Genomic DNA, 21,343 nt, shown 5'->3' with positions numbered 1-21,343 from the left:
TTGGGGGATTGGGGGGATTGCCTTTAGCTGCCCTCTGGCACAACCGAGGCAGCCCCTTCTGGGGCCAGAGGGGAGCAGGCTTTGATCTTGCTCTTGGTCCCAGCAGCGTAAATCATGAGCCCCTCCATTAAAGTCACTCGAGTGACATCGGTGCAAAGCCCATGCAAGGGGGATCAGAATTAGGCCCACGTGGGCAGCCTCCTTCCAGGGGTATGGTGCAGTCCTTCCTGGAGGTGTCAGAGAAGGTAGGAGAAGCTTGTCTAGTAGCCATGGGTAGCACTGCCCTTCTCTCCAGGGCTCACCTGCTGCAGAGGCAAATGTTGCAGGGAGCCGAGCGCTGGAGGAAGATGCAGGACAGCGGATGTGTGTGTGTCCCTGGAGCTGCAATGTCAGACCCCTTGCTGCAGGGGAAAGAGCCTGGATTACTATGCTTCCCTGGGGTCAGCCCCATGGAGCTGCCTTCTAACATCCGCCCCCCCTTCCCCTGTCCTGTGTTAAAGATGATGCCAGCCTAGCAGATGAAACCATCCGTCCCCTTTCTTGGGGTGTGTTTGCTGGGCCTGGCATGTTCTCCAGCACGGAGCATCCGTGGGTGTTTTTCACAGTGGGCTGCGTGGAACATAGAGCCGGCTGCTTATCGCTCACAACGGTCAGCTCTGCCTGTTCGCTTGCGTTCAAGGGAAAGCGACAGTGACTCACAAGCAGCCTCTCCGAAGAAAATGAAAGTGCATCTCAAAGTGGCTTCTGGTCTGGGAAGAGCATCACCGCCCACGTGAATCAAAATCCCCCTGCTGCCCCTTCACGCCCTGCCGGAGGGTCTGAAACAAAACCAGAGTAGGCAGCTGGCTCTCACTGCAGCTACTTCTCCTCCAAGCCAGCACAATATCTACTGCTCCAGCCAGAGATCCCCACTGGGAACATTAACCAAGCCTGAGAAATCTCAACAGCTGTAAGCTCCAATTTACAGATGGGTAAACTGAGGACTGGAGTGCTGATGTGATTTACACAGAGTCCAGGCATGAGTCAGTGGCAGAGCTGGGAGTAGAACCCAGGAGTCCTGATGCACAAACTTCTGCTTGATCCTGTCCCATTACCAATATACAACAGCTGTCACTGATGCTAAGCTGTGAACTGCCCACTAATGTATTGGAAAAAATCCCGTGCACGCCCCACTTCTTCCTTCTCGGTGCCTCTTGCTGTTCTGTTCTCATTTTACTCCATTGATTGCAACACACCTGTACAGCTGGGCTGGGGGAGGATCCCTGACTGTCTGTTTCCACTGAACAAACATGGAATTTCTGTTTTTCCAAGAGCAGCAGCAACTGGCCCACAGCCTGGCTGCCTTTTGTTTTGCTCACCTGTGCATGCACCAGCCTGAAGGTCGGTCTGGGCATTTTGGGGATGAGGGGGGCTCTGGGGTGGACTCCTCACTGCAGCTGGCTGGTTTTCTCGCTTCCCTGTCTCTGCAGCCTGTGCTCACACTGTTCCTTTGTTACTAGAAATATGTCAGCAACGCTGCCAGGCAAAGTAGGGCTGGGGCAAAGTTCAGGTGCTGGGAGCAAAGAGAAATCTACTGTCCTGAGCCAGGCCAGGCTGGGGGAGGCTGGAAAGGGAATTGGTTTTTCTTCCCTTTTGGAGGAGGTTGGCCCCAGTGCTTGTTATGGGAGCTGTATGCAAAGTTCTGGTCAGTCCCAGATCAGGTATAAGCCAGCCACTGGTGGGCTGAGGTTTGGGTGATATTCATCACACCGGTGGCACCACACACCAGACCCCGTGGCAGGTAGAGCTGGGGCGGGAGTAGTTTTGGTAGAACCGGAATGTTCTTGGGATGTTTATTCTGTCGCTCCTTGAATTGATAACGGGTGGGCTTTCCTTAAGGTGAACCCAGCCTGTACCTGCTCTGCTGGTGTGTTCCTGGGAGCATTGCTCTTTGCTTGCACTATTGTTGAGGACACCTGATCCACCCAGCCCTCTACTTCAGCCCCAGCCCAGGAAGTCCTCTTAACTCTGGAAAGTTTCTTTGAACCCAGACTCACAGGCTGTGTCTGTTCAGTTTCAGAACAGCTACGTGCCCCACCTTGCGACTGCCCCCAGCAGGAGGGGTGCCCTGCTCCGCTCCCTGGGGCAATGTCGGGCAGCATAGAGGCAAGGCACGGCTAAACCCTGCTTCCCCCAGCTCCCACCCCGTTAAACACACAGACACAGCAAAGTTCTTCCCTAGAGTTTATTGTCCTGGCGCTCTCCATGCATTCAGCAGCCTTCTGCTGCGCAGTGTAGCAGAGATCCTAGCAGTGCTGGCTTCCCTACCCAACACTCATCAGTGGCCATGCCTAGCTCTCCCTCTGCCCCCAACGTCTGTGGCTTGCCACCCCCCCCACTGCTTGACACGTTATTAGCACTGTGACGGTGGCAGGTTTGCCTGATGCATAGACACACATCAGCATGGCCCCTGCCTTGCGGAGCTTCTGTGCCGAGGTGGTGCGAGGCACAGGGGGCCCCTCAGCTTGGAGGCCACCCAGCATCTCACAGGACCTTGAGGGAATCAGACCCGTTGTGGTGCTGAAGATTTGTGGGTATTAAAGCAACACTCCGGGAGCGACCTACCCCAGCCAGAGAGTTGCTGCCAGGCCTCCAGCCGGTTCACATAGCTGGAGTCTAGTGGGAACTCAGCCAAAGCTAGCTGTGTAGGTCTCTCTCCCCAGGGCTAGCTGGTCTCTCGAGCAAGGCTGGGGGAACAGGCCCTGCACACAGCATCAGCGCTCAGGCCAGGATGGGGTACGTTGCAGCCGTCGTCACCCCGCAGTTGTTGTCCCGCATGGACATGAGGATGTAGCCGTCGTTACCCCAGTAGGTGGACCAGGAGTTTTTGATGAGCCAATAGCTCTCCCCTTGCAGGACCCCGTAGCCCACGGCCAGCACTGCGTGGTCCAGCTCTGTGCTCTTGTTTCCTAGGAGAAAGGAGAGGAGATTTAGTCTCCCTCTGCTGGGAGGTGAGAGACTGGGCTGTGGTTTCCTGCATGCAGAGGAGGCCAGCAGGCCATGCCCTGCGCAGAGGAACCACCCTACATGTCTTCCTATGTTCATCGTGTAACTGCCTTATAGGAGTTCGTGTAAAGGGGAATGAATAAGAGGGGGCTATAAAAAGGGGTGCAAGATAATGAGTGTCAGGGAAGGTCAATGCCACCCAGGAACAAGGGGATGCCCAATGAATTAAAAAAGGTAACATTTTAATACATGCCTTTTAATCCAATGCATAATTAGCCTGCGGAACTCACTGCCACATGATATCATGGAGGCCATGAGTTTAGCAAAAGTTAGAGGACTGGACATTGAGAAGGAACATCCATAGTTAGGTTAGGTAGAGTAAAAGATAAGAGTTATGAATCTTCCTGCTTTAGGACATTAGGCAGTCACTCTCTGTATGGGGTTAGGGTAAAAGCTTCCCTGCATGTATAGGTTGTTCTATTGGGAGTTTCTGGCACCTTCCTTTGATGCAGCTGGGCGGATGGGACCGTAGCCTTTATTTTTATTTAAAGTTAAGTTTAGTGACATTATATTGCATCCTCGAGGACCTGGCCCTGGCGGCTAGTCTCATGTTCAGCCGTTACCTCTGTTAGATCTGAAGCCAAGGGAAATAACACAACCATGAGAACAAAGCTGCTGGGGGAAGCCAGAGGGTCCGGCACCCCAACTTCGCAGTCAGACGTGACTCTCAGCCAGCCAGTAAAACAGAAGGTTTATTAGACGACAGGAACATGGTCTAAAACAGAGCTTGCAGGTGCAGAGAACGGGACCCCTCAGCTGGGTCCATTTTGGGGGCAGTGAGCCAGACAACCACGTCTGCCCTTCACTCCATGTCCCAGCCAGCCCCAAACTGAGACTCTCTCCAGCCCCTCCTCCTCTGGGCTTTGTTCCTTTCCCGGGCCAGGAGGGCACCTGATTCCTTTGTTCTCCAACCCTTCAGCTTTCACCTTGCAGGGGGGGAAGGGCCCAGGCCATCAGTTGCCAGGAAACAGGGTGTTGGCCATTCTCTGTGTCCAGACCCCTGCACACACCTGCCCTCTAGGGCTCTGCAATGATCACACACCCTTACCCCACCACCTAGATACTTAAGAACTGCATAGGGGAAACTGAGGCACCCCCACAATATTCGGAGGAAACATTAAGAACAGGCCCACTTCGTCACAGTGATGTTATGATTAATTAACAGGATCCTAGATGAGATGGACCATGGGTCTGATCTAGCAGTGGCAAGAATCAATTAGCTGCCCCGGCTTCTGCCCGCAGGGAACCTGGCTTTGTCCAATTTGAGAGAAGCAAAGTCCTCCCCCAGCAGAGCCCCTCGCGCTCCCCCAGACTCACCACAGGCAGGTTCGTAGTAGACACCGTTGGCATAGAACGCAAAGGACTTGGGGGAGGCATCTATGTTCACAGCCACCGGGCCGTGCTTGTAGAGTGCTGCTTTCAGGGCTGTGACGTTCCCGGGGTCTACATTGATGTAGCCAGCGACCTTGGCTATGAGCTCAGACTGGTTGTAGTGACAGTACCCGTTCTGGAGGGGAAAGACAGGTGCAAGAACTGGGTGACAAGGCTACTGCAGTCAAATCCAGAGCCCAGCCCCTCAGCCAGATCTCTCCTTCCCGCCCTAGGCCCAGACTCCTTCATGGCACCATCCGGAGACCATGGCAGAGCAGACTGGGCAGGCTCTGGCCCAGTGGCAGCCAGTCGATGCTGGGCTGTCCAGTCTGTTAACACTCCCCCTGGCTAAGGAGGGAGTTTCACTGGTCTTATTGGAGAAACACTAAACCCAGTGTTGCACTCTATATGATTTTATAAAAATATGCTAATGAGCATGAATCTAATGTAACTGGAATGTGCTTCATGCAAAAGGTCTCTTGTAAGGTATCATTACAAAGCTTTCAGAGTAGCAGCCGTGTTAGTCTGTATTCGCAAAAAGAAAAGGAGGACTTGTGGCACCTTAGAGACTAACCAATTTATTTGAGCATACGAGTGTGGTCATCCTATTTGTATAAATGTACCACTTTTGTATCTGAAACTAGAAATATGAAATATAACTCTGAGATCCTATTGTAATTATGCAAAGTGTGGGCCATTAGTGGTGGTTTGGAATCTTAATGGCTCCCGTTAACCAGGACAATTACCTGTAGATGGCTCTGTTTTACTTAATAACAGGTTTCAGAGTAACAGCCGTGTTAGTCTGTATTCGCAAAAAGAAAAGAAGTACTTGTGGGGTGGGGGGAGAGAAAACCTTTTGTAATGATAAACACCCATTTTTTCATGGTCTGTGTGTATAAAAACATCTTCTGTATTTTCCACAGTATGCATCTGATGAAGTGAGCTGTAGCTCACGAAAGCTCATGCTCAAATAAATTGGTTAGTCTCTGAGGTGCCACAAGTCCTCCTTTTCTTTCTGTTTTACTTATAAGTCTTCCTGCATACCTGTGGGCTGGCAAGTGGGTAATGAAGTCTTACAGTGACATGTGATCATGTCATCTGAACTGGAATCCGTCTTTAACCTGGTGCTTTTCCATTGAGAAGGAGGGGTGGGAACCCAGAGGGACAAAGGATTCCCGCCTTATGCAAAAGATACATAAGTGGGGGGAACAGCACAAAGGGGGCGGCCATCATGAGAAATCCCCTAGCTACCACCTGAGCTGGAACAAGGGCTGTACCAGGGGAAAAGGATGCATCCGATGAAGTGAGCTGTAGCTCACGAAAGCTTATGCTCAGATAAATTTGTTAGTCTCTGAGGTGCCACAAGTCCTCCTGTTCTTTTTGCAGACTGGGAAGGTGTCCAGTCTGTGAAAGAAACTTACTGAAACATCTCTGAGGGTGAGATTTTATCTGTATTCAGTTTCTTACTGTATTAGACATAGACTTGTGTGTGCTATTTTATTTTGCTTGGTAATTCACTTTGATCTGTCTGCTATTACTTGGAACCACTTAAACCCTACTTTCTGTATTTAATAAAATCTCTTTTTACTTAATACATACCTGGGTTAATTAATAATACCAGGGGTGGGGGTGGGGGGCAAACAGCTGTGCATATCTCTCTATCAGTGTTATAGAGGGCAAACAATTTATGAGTTTACCCTGTATAAGCTTTATTTATTTGGGGTTTGGACCCCATTTATTTGGGGTTTGGACCCCATCGGGAGTTGAGCATCTAAGTGTTAAAGACAGGAACGCTTTTTAAGTCTGCAGCTTTGGAGCACGTGGTTCAGACCCTGGGTCTGTGTTGGAGCAGACGGGCGTGTCTGGCTCGGCCAGACAGGGTGCTGGCGTCCCAGCCTGGCAGGGAAAGCAGGGGCAGAAGTAGTCTGGGCCCACCAGTTGGCAGTTCCCAAAGGGGTTTCTGTGATCCAACCCGTCACGCCCAGATCTCCCCCACCCTGCGCCAGCCGAACAGTCTCAGGGTTTGGATCTACACAGGCCGCTCCAGCCACCGCCAGGGTTATGATGAGTTAGCGACAGCTGTCACGCAGGCCCTGGCCATCACAGCCACCATCTCCTTGAGTTCCATGGAGCGGCTCACGGGTGAGAAGTCCCTCTCCTGCACAAGACTCCTTTGCCAGACTCGCCGCTCTCCTGTCTGGGTACTGATGCAGCCCCCGTCACTGTAACGTCTCAGCCAGCCTGGGACGCGGGGCAGGGTTGAATCCGTTTTATAGCTGCAGAGCTGAGGCACGGAAGGAGGGCAGCACTTCTGCTTTCTGGAGGTGCTCAGCACCCCCATCGGCAGTGGGCGCTGCAGCTGCTCAGCACCAGGGCCAGATTTGCACCTTACGCACCCCGAGGCACAGCATCTTCAGCGCCCCCTGCTGCCTACAGCTGCCCTTTGTGTTACCCACGGTTTTGGAGAGGTAGGGCGCCCCTAGGCATGGACCTACTGTGCCTAAGTGGAAATCCAGCCCTGCTCAGTCCAGCCGGGGGCGATCTGCCTGTGATCACAGAGGGAGCCTGGTGGAGCTGGGGATTGAACCCAGGTTGCCATCCACTGCTTTAACCACAAGGCCGTCTTGCCTTTGACAGGCCTGGCAGTGGCTGAAGTGGCCTGTGCATGCCCCAGATAGGGTACGAAGCACCCTCAGCCCCCATGGAGACAGCAGGCACAAGGGTGCCCAGCGTCCCGAAGGCCCTCCCAGAATCTCCCACCGGCGTGAAGAAATTCGTCAGCTCCCCCAAGCCAAACGGCTCCGTGCTCTCCTCGGCCGCTGGCCCAGCGCTCACCTGGCCCATGTACGGCCCGTAGGACTCGGTGCTGGCAATGCCACCGTGCTTCTTCATCCACTCGTATGCCTGCCACTCTTCGCCGCCGTCGCAGGCATGGTTCCCAAAGCCCCAAGAGCAGTCGATCAGGACTTGCTGGGACAGCGGGGTCAGCACTCCGGTCTGGGGGGGCAGCCAGAAGAAAGTCAGGGTTCCAGCCGAGAGCTCCGGAGTCCCGGGTAATGCACAAAGCCCAGAGGAGAAGGGGGATGGGGCTTCCCCCCGGCTCAAGGAGGGGTCAGTTGTCTCCCTCCTCCAGCCAAAAGCACAAAAGGTTCCCTCTGGGCACTGCCTCCATCCAGGGCCTGAGCAGAGGGGGGTCACTGGAGCATGCCCGGCTGCCCCCTGTCCCATTCAAGGATGATTTTCCCCACCCCCCGCATTGCTTCCTCTCCCCAGTGAGGGGTGGCCTCCACTTCCCAGGCATGTTGTGTCTAGCAGCCACACCATGCTCCACATCCCCGAGCTGGTTTTTATCAGGCGCCAGAGGTCACCCGTGGCATGGAGCAAGGCCATGTTCCCTTCAGTGCTCCCACCTTAACTCCCAGCACTGTGCAGCTCGGCCGGAGGGGTGGATTCTTCACCCCAGCAGCCCAGAGGATCCGGACTAGTGGCAGGAGCCTGACAAGTGGGTGTGGGCTCAGATGGCCCAGCCTGCCTCGGAGACTCTGAACTGCTCCCTCCCTAGACACGCAAGGCAGCTGGGCTCTCACCTTGAGGAACAGGGCACCCTCCATTGCCCCGGTGGTAGCAAAGCTCCAGCAGGAGCCGCACACGGCCTGGTCCTTCACTGGGGTCACAGCACCTGGGGAGGGAGGGGGTTACAGGACGGTTTGCAGTGAGGTAGTTTAGGGTTTTTAACATCTCCCACATTCTTCCATGGGAAAGTGGCCATTTTGCAGAAAAGTTCCTTTTCGCAGAGAGTAACGGACCCCACTTCGGCCCTTTGTGGGGCTTGAACCTGGGACCCTCAGAGCTAAAAACAGCCACTGTTACTGCCTGAGCTAAAAGACCTGCTCCGTTAGGTGGAGGCCGCGCGAGACTCAAATCTCTTCTACGGCCCGGCCACTAGAGAGGCATGTAGGCCTGTACCCTTAGTCTGGGTTACGCGATCTCTGGTCAGGAGAAGGTAGGGATGGGGTGTGCCCGGGGTATGCAGTGCATCAGCGCTAGTTTTCTCTGGGATCTGTTTCCCTTCTCAGGCTGTCATATGCAGCGGCTCCAGACGAGAGCCCCCTGGGCAGGGCTTGGACTCCCTGCTGCTCCATTGGGAGGTTAGAATGGGCGGCAGAGCACGGCATGTGTCACTCACCGTACAGCCTCCAGTCCAGGCTCTCCGGTAGGACGAGGCTCTTGTACCCCTCAGACGGGAACGGCTGCCCGTTGTTGGGGGCCCCGCTCTTTAGCCGCCCCCGCAGCACGGCCATCTCCGCCGGGGTGCGGTCGGCCAGGTGGTTCAGCACCAGCTTGTAGGGCAGGTTGTCCCGATTCTTGGAGTGGACGTACCTGGGAGGGGATGGATGCCGTGAAGAGGGAGCTGGACAGCAGGCAGCACTGCCTTGTGGCCACCCAGTAACACCAAAAAAACAAACAATCATAACCGGCATGGGTGGCTCCTAGCCATGCCAGGGCGCATGGGAGAAGCAATCCCAGAAGAAGCTACCTCCTCCTCCCACCTGCTGAGGTTAGCTGATTGGAGGCCCCTAGTCTGGAGCCCGGAGAAGCTCAGGCCTGTAACAAGAGGGAAGGGCCTGGGACAGTATCTGGGTCAGGTTCCATGGGCCGTGATGCAGAGCAGTCATCCCTTAGCACTTACCCTCTAAGCTGCTCTTGCGGGGGAATGTCATGCAAGAGACTCAACCTGCATCACTTCTAGCTGTCTGGGGAGTTCCCTCATCTTGGGGCTGCCCCACATGTGGTGGGAGAGGCCAGGGGTTTGCAGCCAAACTTTCCAGCCCCAACCCCTGGATTTTTTGGGTGCCCAGCTGGAGACGCTCGGGGCGGATTTTCAGCATGGGCCGAGTGTCCCGAACTCTCGAGCTGGACGCCCAAAATACAGCAACCAAAATCACTCTCAAACTGTGTCCTGGGTTCATTCCAGGCTTACGACGCAGCCAACCCATACCCATACGTGAGGGCACGTTTACCAGGCATCCTCCCTTCTCAAGAGAGTACCCCAGCGCATTCCCACACAGGCCAGGCAGGAGTCTCTTCCATTGTTATTAGAAGACGCTTCTATCAAGCAACCAGTATTTTGCTGGTCCCTTGGATCATTCCTTGAGATGCTTAAACAAACCCTCTTGTTCTTCCTTTCCTTTCCTTTCCTTTCCTTTCCTTTCCTTTCCTTTCCAAGATAGCTCCATACCTCATGTTGTGGATGAAGGTTCGTTTCCTGTGTTCCATCTCCTTCTCAGTGCTATACGTCTTCCTGAACTTCTCCTTGTAGTGGTGGAACAGCCGGTGATGGACTCTGTCTATTTCTCTAATTCTCCCGACAAATTCCTGCATTGGATTGGCCAGGATCTGGTGCTCCGGCCCTGCGCCAGGCCAGTGCTCGCATTTTAGACCTAGAAAGGACAGAGGCAGAAGCAACTGTCATGGACAAGTTTGTGGCAGGCACAGATTATCCCTGGAGCAGACTGGCAGGGCAAAGGTTATCAAGAGCAGGATTGACTTTATCTGAGCAATCATAAATCAAGCTGCATCTTCACCAGTTCACTTCTTGCTGCAGTATAAAGTTGTAGTTGGCCTATAGGTAGGGAGTAGGCCAGATTTTGCCGGTACACGGCTGTTAATCTGAAGTAATTCCCTTAGAGTTGGGGGAGGGGAGGGTTACATCAGTGTAAATCCAGGGCAGAATCTGGCCCTGCACCGGTTGTTCACTGTGTTAGGCACTTGCAGAGGGCCCTCCCCATGTCCTTGGGTCAGAAGTAAGGGATGGAGAGCTCTTTTCTAGGACTTTTGTCCAGTTAAGTTTTCAAACCCTAGGGTCGAGCATGGGGAGGTTTGGTTAGGGGGAGCATCTTTATCATCTCGGAAATTCCCGGAGCTTGTTTTTTTCTCAGACCCCACCTCCCCACGCAAGCCAATGGCACTGCCTGTGTTAACGGCACCTGACCCACACCATGGCGTGACGCCAGGGCGCAGGCTGGGCCAGGGCAGTTCATCAGAAGGGCGTCAGAAAAGCTGAGGCACCTGGAGCCTGGCATCAGCTAGCGGGTTAGCCAGCCTGGCTCTGGAGGGCCACGTGGCTGCCACAGGTGTAAACAGACCTCAGCAGAACTATGCTGCTTCACACCCGCTGAGGGGCCGTATGGAAAGTTGACACTTCTCTGCCCAGTGCAAGGTTTGCCAGCGCCAGTATGTTCACATCTAGTGTTTGCCAACCGGAGTCTGCATGGCACGGGCAATCCTTCCAGTCTGTACGGCTTCACCAACAGACTGTGCTCCGTGAGGACACCAGTGCCATCCACACAGGCACCGATCTGGCTTCAAGTCCCTTGATTCACCAACCCCTTTGCCCGGTGTTTGCCTGCGACGTGGCCAGGTATTACTGTAGCCAGAAGCGCTTGCATGGTATGGAGGGGATGGACGGTGTCTCCGCTGGATCTACAGGCCTGTGATGGGTGTGATGGCGGAAGCCCTGTAGACCAGGGCAGCAGTACGCTTACCGTGTGGGAGGCTGAAGACCCCGGCTGGGTAGCTGCGGGCAAAGCTGCTGTAGTCAATCTCATACTTGTCGTAGTGAGAGCCCAGCAGGCTGTTGAAGCCCCGCATCTCGTAGTGGACGGGCACGGGGCCGTCGGCGGAGCTGGCCACCCACAAGGTGTAGACGTTCTTCTTCCGGCCCCAGTAGGACACGTTCTGCAGCACGGTGCAGAGCTGCCCTTTGTAGGGCTCCTCCCGCACGGGCTGGGGAGGCAGCGGGCGTAGGGGCAGTGTTTCCGAATGAGATGGGGCAGTTAACTGCCGGAGCAAGAGAGATCCTACGCGGTGCAAACATGAGGCGCTGCCCACGGCCTTCTGGCCAGCAGCTGTGCGCGCTCTGAGCCGCAGGATGGAGGCTCGCTGTGCAACAGTCAGGCCAAGCTCGCGCCTCGTGGCTGGAAGTCTAGACGCGGGTCAGTCCTCCCCTCTTGGGGGACATTCTCCCCGGGGGTGCACAAAGGGAGAAGTCCCCATCCCCCTTCAGCTGATTATCCCTGGCCCTTGCTCAGGGTGTACAAGGGGGATGGGGTAGGCTTCCCCGGACCCCTTTCCACTTGTGCACCCCTGGGAGGGATAGTTTGACCCCAGCCAGCCCTGGCACAAGCCCCACCAACTTGAGTGGCGAGGCACCTTTCTTAGGGCAGGGCTGGATCTGGCCCTGTGCTTGTAACATCGCTGCCAGGGGAAGGGGTGTGCTGGCTCAATCATGCACTAGTTTGCCGCAGAGCCCCATGGCGCGTGCGCTTTGTAAGGCCAGTGGCCCTGTGGTATGGTGCAGGGTGAGGTAACTACAGGGTCTCCCGGGGGGGAAGGAGAGCCCATTCGCCGAGCAGGATGCCTGGCATCTGGGGCCCTTCTTCGGCTGGTCCCGCGAGACGTGGGCTCACCTTGAAGCCGCCCAGGCGGGGAAAGACGCTCTGCGGGCTGATGAGATCCCCAGCCGTGCCGTTGACCCGGAAGCACTTCCGAACGTTTGCCTCGGTTTCTGTGGTTTCTGGGGTCACCTTGAAACTGGCGCCGAATGGCTCCAGAGAGCCAAGCTGGTACGTGATCACTTGGCCTGCAGGGACGCACCCAGGGCAAACAGTTACCATAGACGGCTGTAACAGTGCTGTAGGCGTTCACGCCCTCCCTGAGGGCAAGGGGAAGCGTAACAGAGGCGACCTTCACTCTGTGCTGAGTGACGGGGGTTGGGAGACGCGGGCCATGCCAGGGGCTAGAGGTAGCCTCCCATGCCCCGGCACTCACGGCAGTGGGACTAGTGGGACTCCCCCAGGTTGCTAAGTAGGAGTAAATGGGGTGCTCACTGCTGCAGGATCAAGTCCCTGGTGCTCCCCTCCTGCTCAGCACTTGTTCGCCAGCGGAGCTGCCCTGACGTGCCGCTGTCAGGAGTGGAGAGGAGAACAGGCTTGCTGGCCAGGGGAGGGTGGCCAGTTTAGTTGCAGCAGCTGTGACCTGAAGCCGTTAACCGCGCTCTAGCAAAGAATCACGGCATAAACCAGAGCCTTGTGCACTGTGGGCCTCAGCCTGAGCGTCCTGGCTTGGATTTCCCTCTCTGACGCCCCCGGCCTTCGCTGCGGGGGCTGCCTGCGTCAGGACCTCAGCTTGGTAATATGCTGGGGCCAGATCCTATGCTCGGGGGTGCAGATAGTCGCTAACGCTAGAAGCCCAGTTTATCTGGATACCAGTCTAATAGGTCAGACTGGCTGTAGAATGACCGTGCCTAATCGGGTACAGAATGTGAGCGAGGCCAAACAGCAAAAATTAAGGTGTTTGTACACCAAAGCGAGGAGCCTAGGTAACAAAATGGAGGAACTAGAGTTACTGGTGCAGGAAGTGAAACCAGATACTATAGGGATAGCAGAAACAGGGTGGAATAGTCGTCATGACTGGACTACCGGTGTTGAAGGGTCTGTGCTGTTTAGGAAAGACTGAAATAAAGGTAAAGGTGGTGGAGTAGCACTGTATATCAAGGATGAGGTAGAATGTAAAGAAACAAGAAGCGATGGAATGGATAAGACAGAGTCCGTCTGGGCAAAAATTACGTTGGGGAAGAAAACTATTAGAGCCTCCCCTGGGATAGTGTTTGGGGTGTGCTATAGACCGCCGGGATCTAATTTGGATATGGATAGAGCCCTTTTTAATGTTTTTAATGAAGTGAATACTAATGGAAACTGCCTGATCATGGGAGACTTTAACTTCCCAGATATAGACAGGAGGACAAGTGCTAGTAATAACAACAGGGCTCAGATTTTCCTGGATGCGATAGCTGATGGATTCCTTCATCAAGTAGCTGCTGAACCGACAAGGGGATGCCATTTTAGATTTGGTTTTGGTGAGTAGTGAGGACCTCATAGAAGAAATGGTTGTAGGGGACGACCTTGGTTCGAGTGATCATGATCGGTTCGAGTGATCATTTAATTCAGTTCAAACTGCACGGAAGGAGTAACAAAAATAAATCTGCAACTAGGGTTTTTGATTTCAAAAGGGCTGACTTTCAAAAGTTAAGGAAATTGGTTAGGGAAGTGGATTGGACTGAAGGACTTGTGGATCTAAAGGCGGAGGAGGCCTGGGATTACTTCAAGTCACAGCTGCAGAAGCTGTCGGAAACCTGCATCCCAAGAAAGGGGAAAAATTCTTTGGCAGGAGTTGTAGACCCAGCTGGATGAGCAAGCATCTCAGAGAGGTGATTAAGAAAAAGCAGAAAGCCTACAGGGAGTGGAAGATGGGAGGGATCAGCAAGGAAAGCTACCTTATTGAGGCCAGAACATGTAGGGATATGGTGAGAAAAGCTAAAAGTCCAGTAGAGTTGGACCTTGCAAAGGGAATTAAAACCAATAGTAAAAGGTTCTATAGCCATATAAATAAGAAGAAAACAAAGAAAGAAGAAGTGGGAACGCTTAATACTGAGGATGAAGTGGAGGTCAAGGATAATCTAGGCATGGCCCAATATCTAAACAAATACTTTGCCTCAGTCTTTAATAAGGCTAAAGAGGATCTTCGGGGTAATGGTAGCATGACAAATGGGAATGAGGATATGGAGGTGGATGTTAGGATATAGATATTCAGGCCTGTCTGTAAGGCCTATACTCGAAGAATTTAGGTGTATTCTTATCACTCAGTGGTTTGAGCTTTGGCCTGCTAAACCCAGGGCTGCGAGTTCAATCCTTGAGGGGGCCATTTAGGGATATGGGGCAAAAATTGGGGATTGGTCCTGCTTTGAGCAGGGGGTTGGACTAGATGACCTCCTGAGGTCCCTTCCAACCCTGATATTCTATGATTCTATGAAAAGAAAGAATCAAAATCACTGTCTGCAGGTGTAAGGGCCTTCTCTTACTGTGACAGTCTGAGGCCCTGTGCTTAGGCTAAGGCCTTTGGCTAAGCAGCAGAGGCAGCCATAAGCTGGGAAGCGACCGGTCACATCCTCACATCCCAACCTAGTCACATTGAAAGAAGGTGCTATTGGGCTGTTAGGAATACAATCCTGTCCTGATAATGCTCATCGCCTCCAGAGAAAGGGAAGTGCCTAGAAAATGTAAAAGGAAACTTAGTTTGATAGCATCCTGTCTGGCAAGAATTCACTTATCAATAGCTGGGATGTGAAATCCTCATTTCTGTGTTTGTTCTATCACTGTAGTCCCCATTTCCCCATTGTTTGTCTGTATAATCTCTGTCTGGTTCTGTGATTGTTTCTGTCTGCTGTATAATTAATTTTGCTAGGTGTAAACTAATTAAGGTGGTGGGATATAATTGGTTAAATAATCATGTTACAATATGTTAAAATTGGTTAGTTAGATTTCAGGAAAATGATTGGTTAAGGTATAGCTAAGCAGAACTCAAGTTTTACTATATAGTCTGCAGTCAATCAGGAAGTGTGTGTGTGTGGGGAAAATGGGAACAGGGAATGGGGGTGGGGAAATTGGAATCATGTTTTGCTAAAGGGGGAAATGGGAACAGGGAATGGTGGCGGGGGGAAAATTGGAATCATGTTTGGCTAAGGGCAGAAATGGGAACAGGGACACAGGTGTAAGGCTCTGTGGTGTCAGAGCTGGGAAGGGGGGACACTAAGGAAGGAAACTGGAATCATGCTTGCTGGAAGTTCACCCCAATAAACATTGAATTGTTTGCACCTTTGGACTTCGGGTATTGTTGCTCTCTGTTCATGCAAGAAGGACCACGGAAGTAAGTGGGTGAAGGAATAAGCCCCCTAACAGTAGATATTACCATATCTGAAGTAGAAGTGAACCTCGAACAGCTTAATGGGACTAAATCGGGGGGCCCAGATAATCTTCATCCAAGAATATTAAAGGAATTGGCACACAAAATTGCATGCCCATTAGCAAGAATTTTTAATGAATCTGTAAACTCAGGGGTTGTACCGTATGACTGGAGAATTGCTAACATAGTTCCTATTTTTAAGAAAGGAAAAAAAAGTGATCCGGGTAACTAAAGGCCTGTTAGTTTAACATCTGTAGTATGCTAGGTCTTGGAAAAATTTTTGAAGGAGAAAGTAGTTAAGGACATTGAGGTCAATGGTAAATGGGACAAAATACAACATGGTTTTACAAAAGGTAGATCATGCCAAACCAAAGTAACAGATTTGTTAGACAAAGGAAATGCAGTGGATCTAATTTACCTAGATTTCAGTAAGGCATTTGGTACGGTGCCACATGGGGAATTATGAGTTAAATTGGAAAAGATGGGGATCAATATGAAAACTGAAAGGTGGATAAGGAATTGGTTAAAGGGGAGACTACAGCGGGTCATACTGAAAGGTGAACTGTCAGGCTGGAGGGAGGTTACCAGTGGAATTCCTCAGGTACTGGTTTTGGGACCAATCTTATTTAATCTTTTTATTACTGACCTCAGCACAAAAAGTGGGAGTGTGCTAATAAAGTCTGTGGATGATACAAAGCTGGGAGGTATTGCCAATTTAGAGAAGGACCGGGATATCATACAGGAGGATCTGGATGACCTTGTAAATTGGAGTAATAGTAATAGGATGAAATTTAATAGTGAGAAGTGCAAGGTCATGCATTTAGGGATTAATAACAAGAATTTTAGTTATAAACTGGGGATGCATCAATTAGAAGTAATGGAGGAGGAGAAGGACTTTGGAGTATTGGTTGACCACAGGATGACTATGAGCCGCCAATGTGATATGGCCATGAAAAAAGCTAATGCAGTCTTGGGGTGCATCAGGCAAGGTATTTCCAGTAGGGATAAGGAGGTTTTAGTACCGTTATACAAGGCACTGGTGAGACCTCATCTGGAATACTGTGTGCAGTTCTCGTCTCCCATGTTTAAGAAGGATGAATTCAAACTGGAACAGGTACAGAGAAGGGCTACTAGGATGATCGGAGGAATGGAAAACCTGTCTTATGAAAGGAGACTCAAGGAGCTTGGCTTGTTTAGCCTAACCAAAAGAAGGCAGAGGGGAGATATGATTGCTTTCTATAAATATATCAGAGGGATAAATACCAGAGAGGGAGAGGAATTATTTAAGCTCAGTACCAATATGGACACAAGAACAAATGGATATAAACTGGCCATCGGGAAGTTTAGACTTGAAATTAGATGAAGGTTTCTAGCCATCAGAGGAGTGAAGTTCTGGAACAGCCTTCCAAGGGAAGCAGTGGGGGCAAAAGACCTATCTGGCTTCAAGATTAAACTCGATACATTTATGGAGGAGATGGTATGATGGGATAACATGATTTTGGCAATTAATTGATCTTTAACTATTCATGGTAAATAGGCCCAATGGCCTGTGATGGGATGTTAGATGGGATGGGATCTGAGTTACTGCAGAGAATTCTTTCCTGGGTATCTGGCTGGTGAATCTTGCCCACATGCTCACGGTTCAGCTGATCGCCATATCTGGGGTCGGGAAGGAATTTTCCTCCAGGGCAGATTGGAAGAGGCCCTGGGGTTTTTTTGCCATCCTCTGTAGCATGGGGCACGGGTCACTTGCTGGAGGATTCTCTGCACCTTGAAGTCTTTAAACCATGATTGGAGGTCTTCAATAGCTCAGACATAGGTGAGAGGTTTATTGCAGGAGTGGGTGGGTGAGATTCTGTGGTCTGCATTGTGCGGGAGGTCAGACTAGATGATCATAGTGGTCCCTTCTGACCTTAATATCTATGAATCTGCACCCCAGAGCATAAACTGATCTAGGCTTAGCCTCTGGGGCCTTGGCCCAGGTGCTGCCTCTCTAGGCGTGCTATGACAGAGACATATCCACAGCGCTAGATGCATTCAGAGGAGAGAGCTCTGCCGTGCAGCCAGACGTGGGCAATCCATTCAATGGGGGTAAGGGGAGAAGGACACTGCCTCCCTGGACCGCTACCCCAACAGTACCCCGGTGACTTACCATGGTAATACTGGATACGGCTCTGGCCTCCGGTCAGGTTGTACCAGGCTTCGAAGGGCTCCTTGATTTCAGCATAGGGCAGGCTGATAACCCCTGCAGGACACAAGGTGACAGAAGCCAGATTAGCCTGTCCCATAAGAGACAAGGGACAAGATCTTAGTTACAGTTAATCACTTTAGAGACAGTGTGCCCCACCCATCCGGTCAGAGAGGGCTCGCCAGCTGCAGGGCAAATGCAGGGGAAGTTAAGAGCAACCGATCAGTTGATTTTAAACACAGGAGCCTAATCCTGAGCCCCGGCTCACCCTGCACCCAGGCAAACTCCCCCTGAAGCCAGTGGGAGGGTATAAAAGCCAGGTAAGGGGTTGCCCCAGTGTTCTCTAACCTGGTTTCATGGTTCAGCGCTTGCAGTGCAAATCCTTGTTAAGGGCTGCGAATTCACGACAGAGTGGGGTTGGGGGGATGGGGCAGCACGGAGGTAAATTTCAGTGGCCAGAGACATCCCTTCTAGTGAGAGCTCATTGGGAGGAGGCCCAGGGCACTTGCCCAGCTAGGAGGAGGTTGCAAGTTCATCTCAATAGGGGTCCTAGCCAAACCACTTCAGAGGGGAAAAAAGCTCATTTGCCAGGCTCCAAAAGGGGCGAGAGGTGGGGACGGGGACGGGGGGGGGGGGGGTTTAAGGTTGTTTCAAGGTGTCGTTGAACAAGATTATAGGCACCTCCTTCCTAGGGCACTGAGAAATGGGAGCTGAAGGCTCTCTTCTGCAGTGCATAATGTGAGCAGTCCTGGAAACCAAGCTGATGAGAACAGTGGGGAGGGAACACACCAGCCCCCTCCTGCCTTTGTGGCACTTAAGCCTGCAGCTCTGATTGTGGAGGGTGATATCATGGCTTCTACAGAATTACTTTCCTCCCTACTCTTTGGACTCTTACACGGGAGCGTGGCATTCAAACACAGACCTCAGCCGGTCCCCTTAAATAGAGGAGATGCAACTGTCTTTCAGACTATACCGATGGAACAAACCTGGACAACAGTATTCTAACAGGTAGGGATCAGGGCCTTAAATCTGCACTCCTTTGCATTTCGTGGCTGGGGAGGGGGCGGTCTGATTTGAATCTGAGACCCAGCTATGCAGCTTTGGTGGCTGGAACACATCCCAAACCTGGAGGGGACTGATTTCTCAAGCCAGATATGTCTGACATCTCAAGAGAAGAGCTAACTCCCTCCCCCCGAACCCTTGAACCCAGACCCCAGGCTAAACTTGACTTGGAGCTGAGCACCACTTCTGCCTTGCCAAAGTACTTCAGGCCACATTTTCAAAGATATTTAGGTGCCTACAGCTGCAGATAAGCACCTAACCAACTCCCATTGATTTCCAGTGGGAGTTAGGTACCCAACCTACATGAGAGTTTTCGGAAATCCCACTAGGCCCCTATCTGCATTAAATACCTGTGAAAATCTGTCCCTGTGTGATTCTACAGCACCTTCCAGCCAAGGATCTCCAAGCACTTTGCAAATGCTAATTAAGCCTCAGAATTCCCATCCTTAAGACATTTCCTCACCACCACCCCGGGACAGCCCCCAGCCCCCAATACACGCAGGGCCAAGCCCCCTCCTGGAGCATTACCTGTAACGTGATAGACATCTCCAAACTTGGGGAGTGGTTGCAGGTTGCCCTCGGCTCCTGGAAGAGAAGGGTCGTCTTATTCCCCGACTAGCAGCCACTTCACTCCCCACCAAGACCAGCCGAGGGAAGATGAAAGGACCCAAAACCTTCACAGCTTTGCGGGGGCCGTGCACAGTGTCTATCCCAGCCAGGTGCAAAGAGCAGTCCCGCTGGCAGTGAGTTAGACAGCTGAGTGGGAAGGAAACTCTGCTGGCTTATCACGTGGGGTGACCTGTTATCAAGCTCTTGACCCCTGAGCATCCCGAGCTGGGGATGTGACCTCCCGAAACTATTCCCAGATCCCTGGGGCTCACATGCAAAAAGTGGGGCTGGAACAATTTTTATAGGGGGGGGTGCTGAAGGCAGAAGCCAGGGATTTGGGTTGTTATTACTACTTCAAGCCAGGGGGTGCAGGAGCACCCCTAGTTCCAGCACCTATGCATGCAGAGAAGGGAAGAGAAGATGAGCATGGCCTGGACAGGGTGCTAGAGTTCTGGAGGGGCACTCCCCCCCCAAACTCCCTCCCCCAAAAGCAGCGCAGGGGCTATACCCCAGAATTAACTACTTTACACCCCATGCCTAATTCACATGCCTGCTGTGTCCCACTCTCCCAGACCAAGTCCGAGGGCACAATGGGACCAGTCCCGCTGATCTCACGCACCCGCAACTCCCAGAGAGGCCAGCGAGCGTCTGGGGTGTGGGCTAAATCCTTGGCTACCATCGGTGGATAGAGGCTGCTTCATGTCAGCACTCTCTGTCCCAGCAAGCAATTGTACCTAGTGTGGACAGCAATATTTCTGCCCAGGCCAGAACGAGGGAGGCCCCAGAGAATCCCTGGCTTTTCAGTTCCTACCCCCTGCTCCCTCCTAATTTCCCGCCCCCCTTTCTGCCGGGGAAAACTCCCACCACACCCCGAGTCCCACTGGCCTCAGGGCAGGCCATGGCCCTCAGGGCAGAGAAGAGACAGAACTTGGCGGGCATGGCTACGAAGGGAGATTCTTAACAGAGGCTGCTGGAGGCAGACAGGCCCCGTGGGACTCGCAGCTGCTCGCTCCCAGACTGACAGTCGGACGCAGCCCCCACACTGCCTCGCCTCTGGAGTCACGGAAGGGACTGCAAGCACCGTGAACAAGGGAACATTCGCCGTCTCCCCGGTTTCTTGGACCAAGCACATTGGCGTTAGGCTAGATGGCCCAGCACCGCACTCACGGCAGGGCAGCAAAGATGCCTTTCCAGTAGCGGCCAATACACAGGGTGGGGCGGGATTAGCAGGGAAGTAAACTCACCTGAGCAACAGCTCCACAACAGAAGAATCAGCATCCGCCTGAGGATCGCCATGGGTGAAGGACGTGCAGCCAGGCAATCCCTCATTCCCTCTTTGCAAGTCGAACCTCCCAGAAGCCCCCTAAAAAAGAGGCTGGATGTAAATCATCAGCACTCTGTCAACCAATGGGAAAAGTCGGCCCCGCCCCATGGGTGGGTTCAAGAAATGCAACTGAATTCAAGGGCCTGGTCATTTCTTTGTACCCAGGCTGTTGGCTGCTGCAGGTCCAGGGTTTGAAGCACTGGCTCAGCATGTTCTCACTGAAAGACAATCATTGTAGGACAGATCAAGGCCAAAAGACGCCGTCCCTGGGATGGGGAGTGGTGTGTGTGGGGACTGTCGACTCAAAGGCCTTGGATCTGTCCATTGGCGGGGATGAACAGGCTCTAGAAGTTGGCAGTGCTGCATCGTTTTTGCTTTCGTCTCTGCACACTGCAACGCCCGTTCTGGATCTCACCGTGCAGATCTCACTTGCCCGGTGTTTCAGTACTACAGTGATGGGCGTCGGAGACAACTATATTGTGGTGTCACCCCAGGATATTGCTCCTTCAAGACCCCCACCTCATTTCTCTCCTCCACACAATTTGTTTCCATCTGCTGTTAGAACCAGCAGTCGAGGAGAATGTGATTTGTCCTTCTGCAGCCTGGCCTTACCCAGTTCTCTAGGCATTAAGAGCAGACATTTTGGGGATATCAATTGGGGTGAGGGGGGCACCTTGAGACACCATAGGTTTTCTGAGGTGCTTGGGCACCCAAAATCGATGGCCTCCTGTGGCAATGTGTCTTGGTGCTATATGTGGGGTCCAATATAGGATGCTAAGAATCTCTGTAGAAGCATCCAGGTTGATCCCCACGCCCCATGAACCCCGATCTTGGAGAAATGCTGAATACTTTGTGTCTGACTCATCCCTCAGCTTTCAGTCAGTGGCAACAGCTGGTCAGGCCATTTATGTGGGGTTTTTTTGGTTTAAAAACAGAATAAACAA

General features: G+C 52.5%; 1 protein-coding gene across 1 annotated transcript; it reads right to left on the bottom strand.

Moving 5' to 3' along the window:
• Positions 1 to 2,760: 2,760 nt before the first annotated feature.
• Positions 2,761 to 20,371, bottom strand: LOC140900488 (digestive cysteine proteinase 2-like). Its single transcript, XM_073317838.1, has 11 exons — positions 20,320 to 20,371; positions 18,995 to 19,051; positions 17,369 to 17,461; positions 11,886 to 12,058; positions 10,962 to 11,202; positions 9,656 to 9,857; positions 8,603 to 8,796; positions 8,004 to 8,095; positions 7,252 to 7,413; positions 4,363 to 4,552; positions 2,761 to 2,948 (listed from the first exon to the last, which is right to left on the bottom strand). Exons 1-11 carry the CDS (start codon positions 20,369 to 20,371, stop codon positions 2,761 to 2,763), a joined length of 1,644 nt encoding a protein of 547 aa, XP_073173939.1.
• Between the last annotated feature and the right edge of the window lie 972 nt (positions 20,372 to 21,343).

The sequence above is a fragment of the Lepidochelys kempii genome, chromosome 19, assembly GCF_965140265.1.
Source record: "Lepidochelys kempii isolate rLepKem1 chromosome 19, rLepKem1.hap2, whole genome shotgun sequence".
Taxonomy (NCBI): domain Eukaryota; kingdom Metazoa; phylum Chordata; order Testudines; family Cheloniidae; genus Lepidochelys; species Lepidochelys kempii.
This window is presented reverse-complemented; position numbering and strand designations above follow the sequence as displayed.

Coding starts and splice junctions, on each gene's coding strand:
- LOC140900488 (XM_073317838.1), bottom strand. CDS start 20,371: ATGGCGATCCTCAGGCGGATGCTGATTCTTCTGTTGTGGAGCTGTTGC. Junction 17,462..18,994: donor AGATGTCTATCACGTTACAG/GTAATGCTCCAG, acceptor TGTGTCCTGCAG/GGGTTATCAGCCTGCCCTAT. Junction 4,553..7,251: donor ACGGGCCGTACATGGGCCAG/GTGAGCGCTGGG, acceptor TTTCCCCTCCAG/AACGGGTACTGTCACTACAA.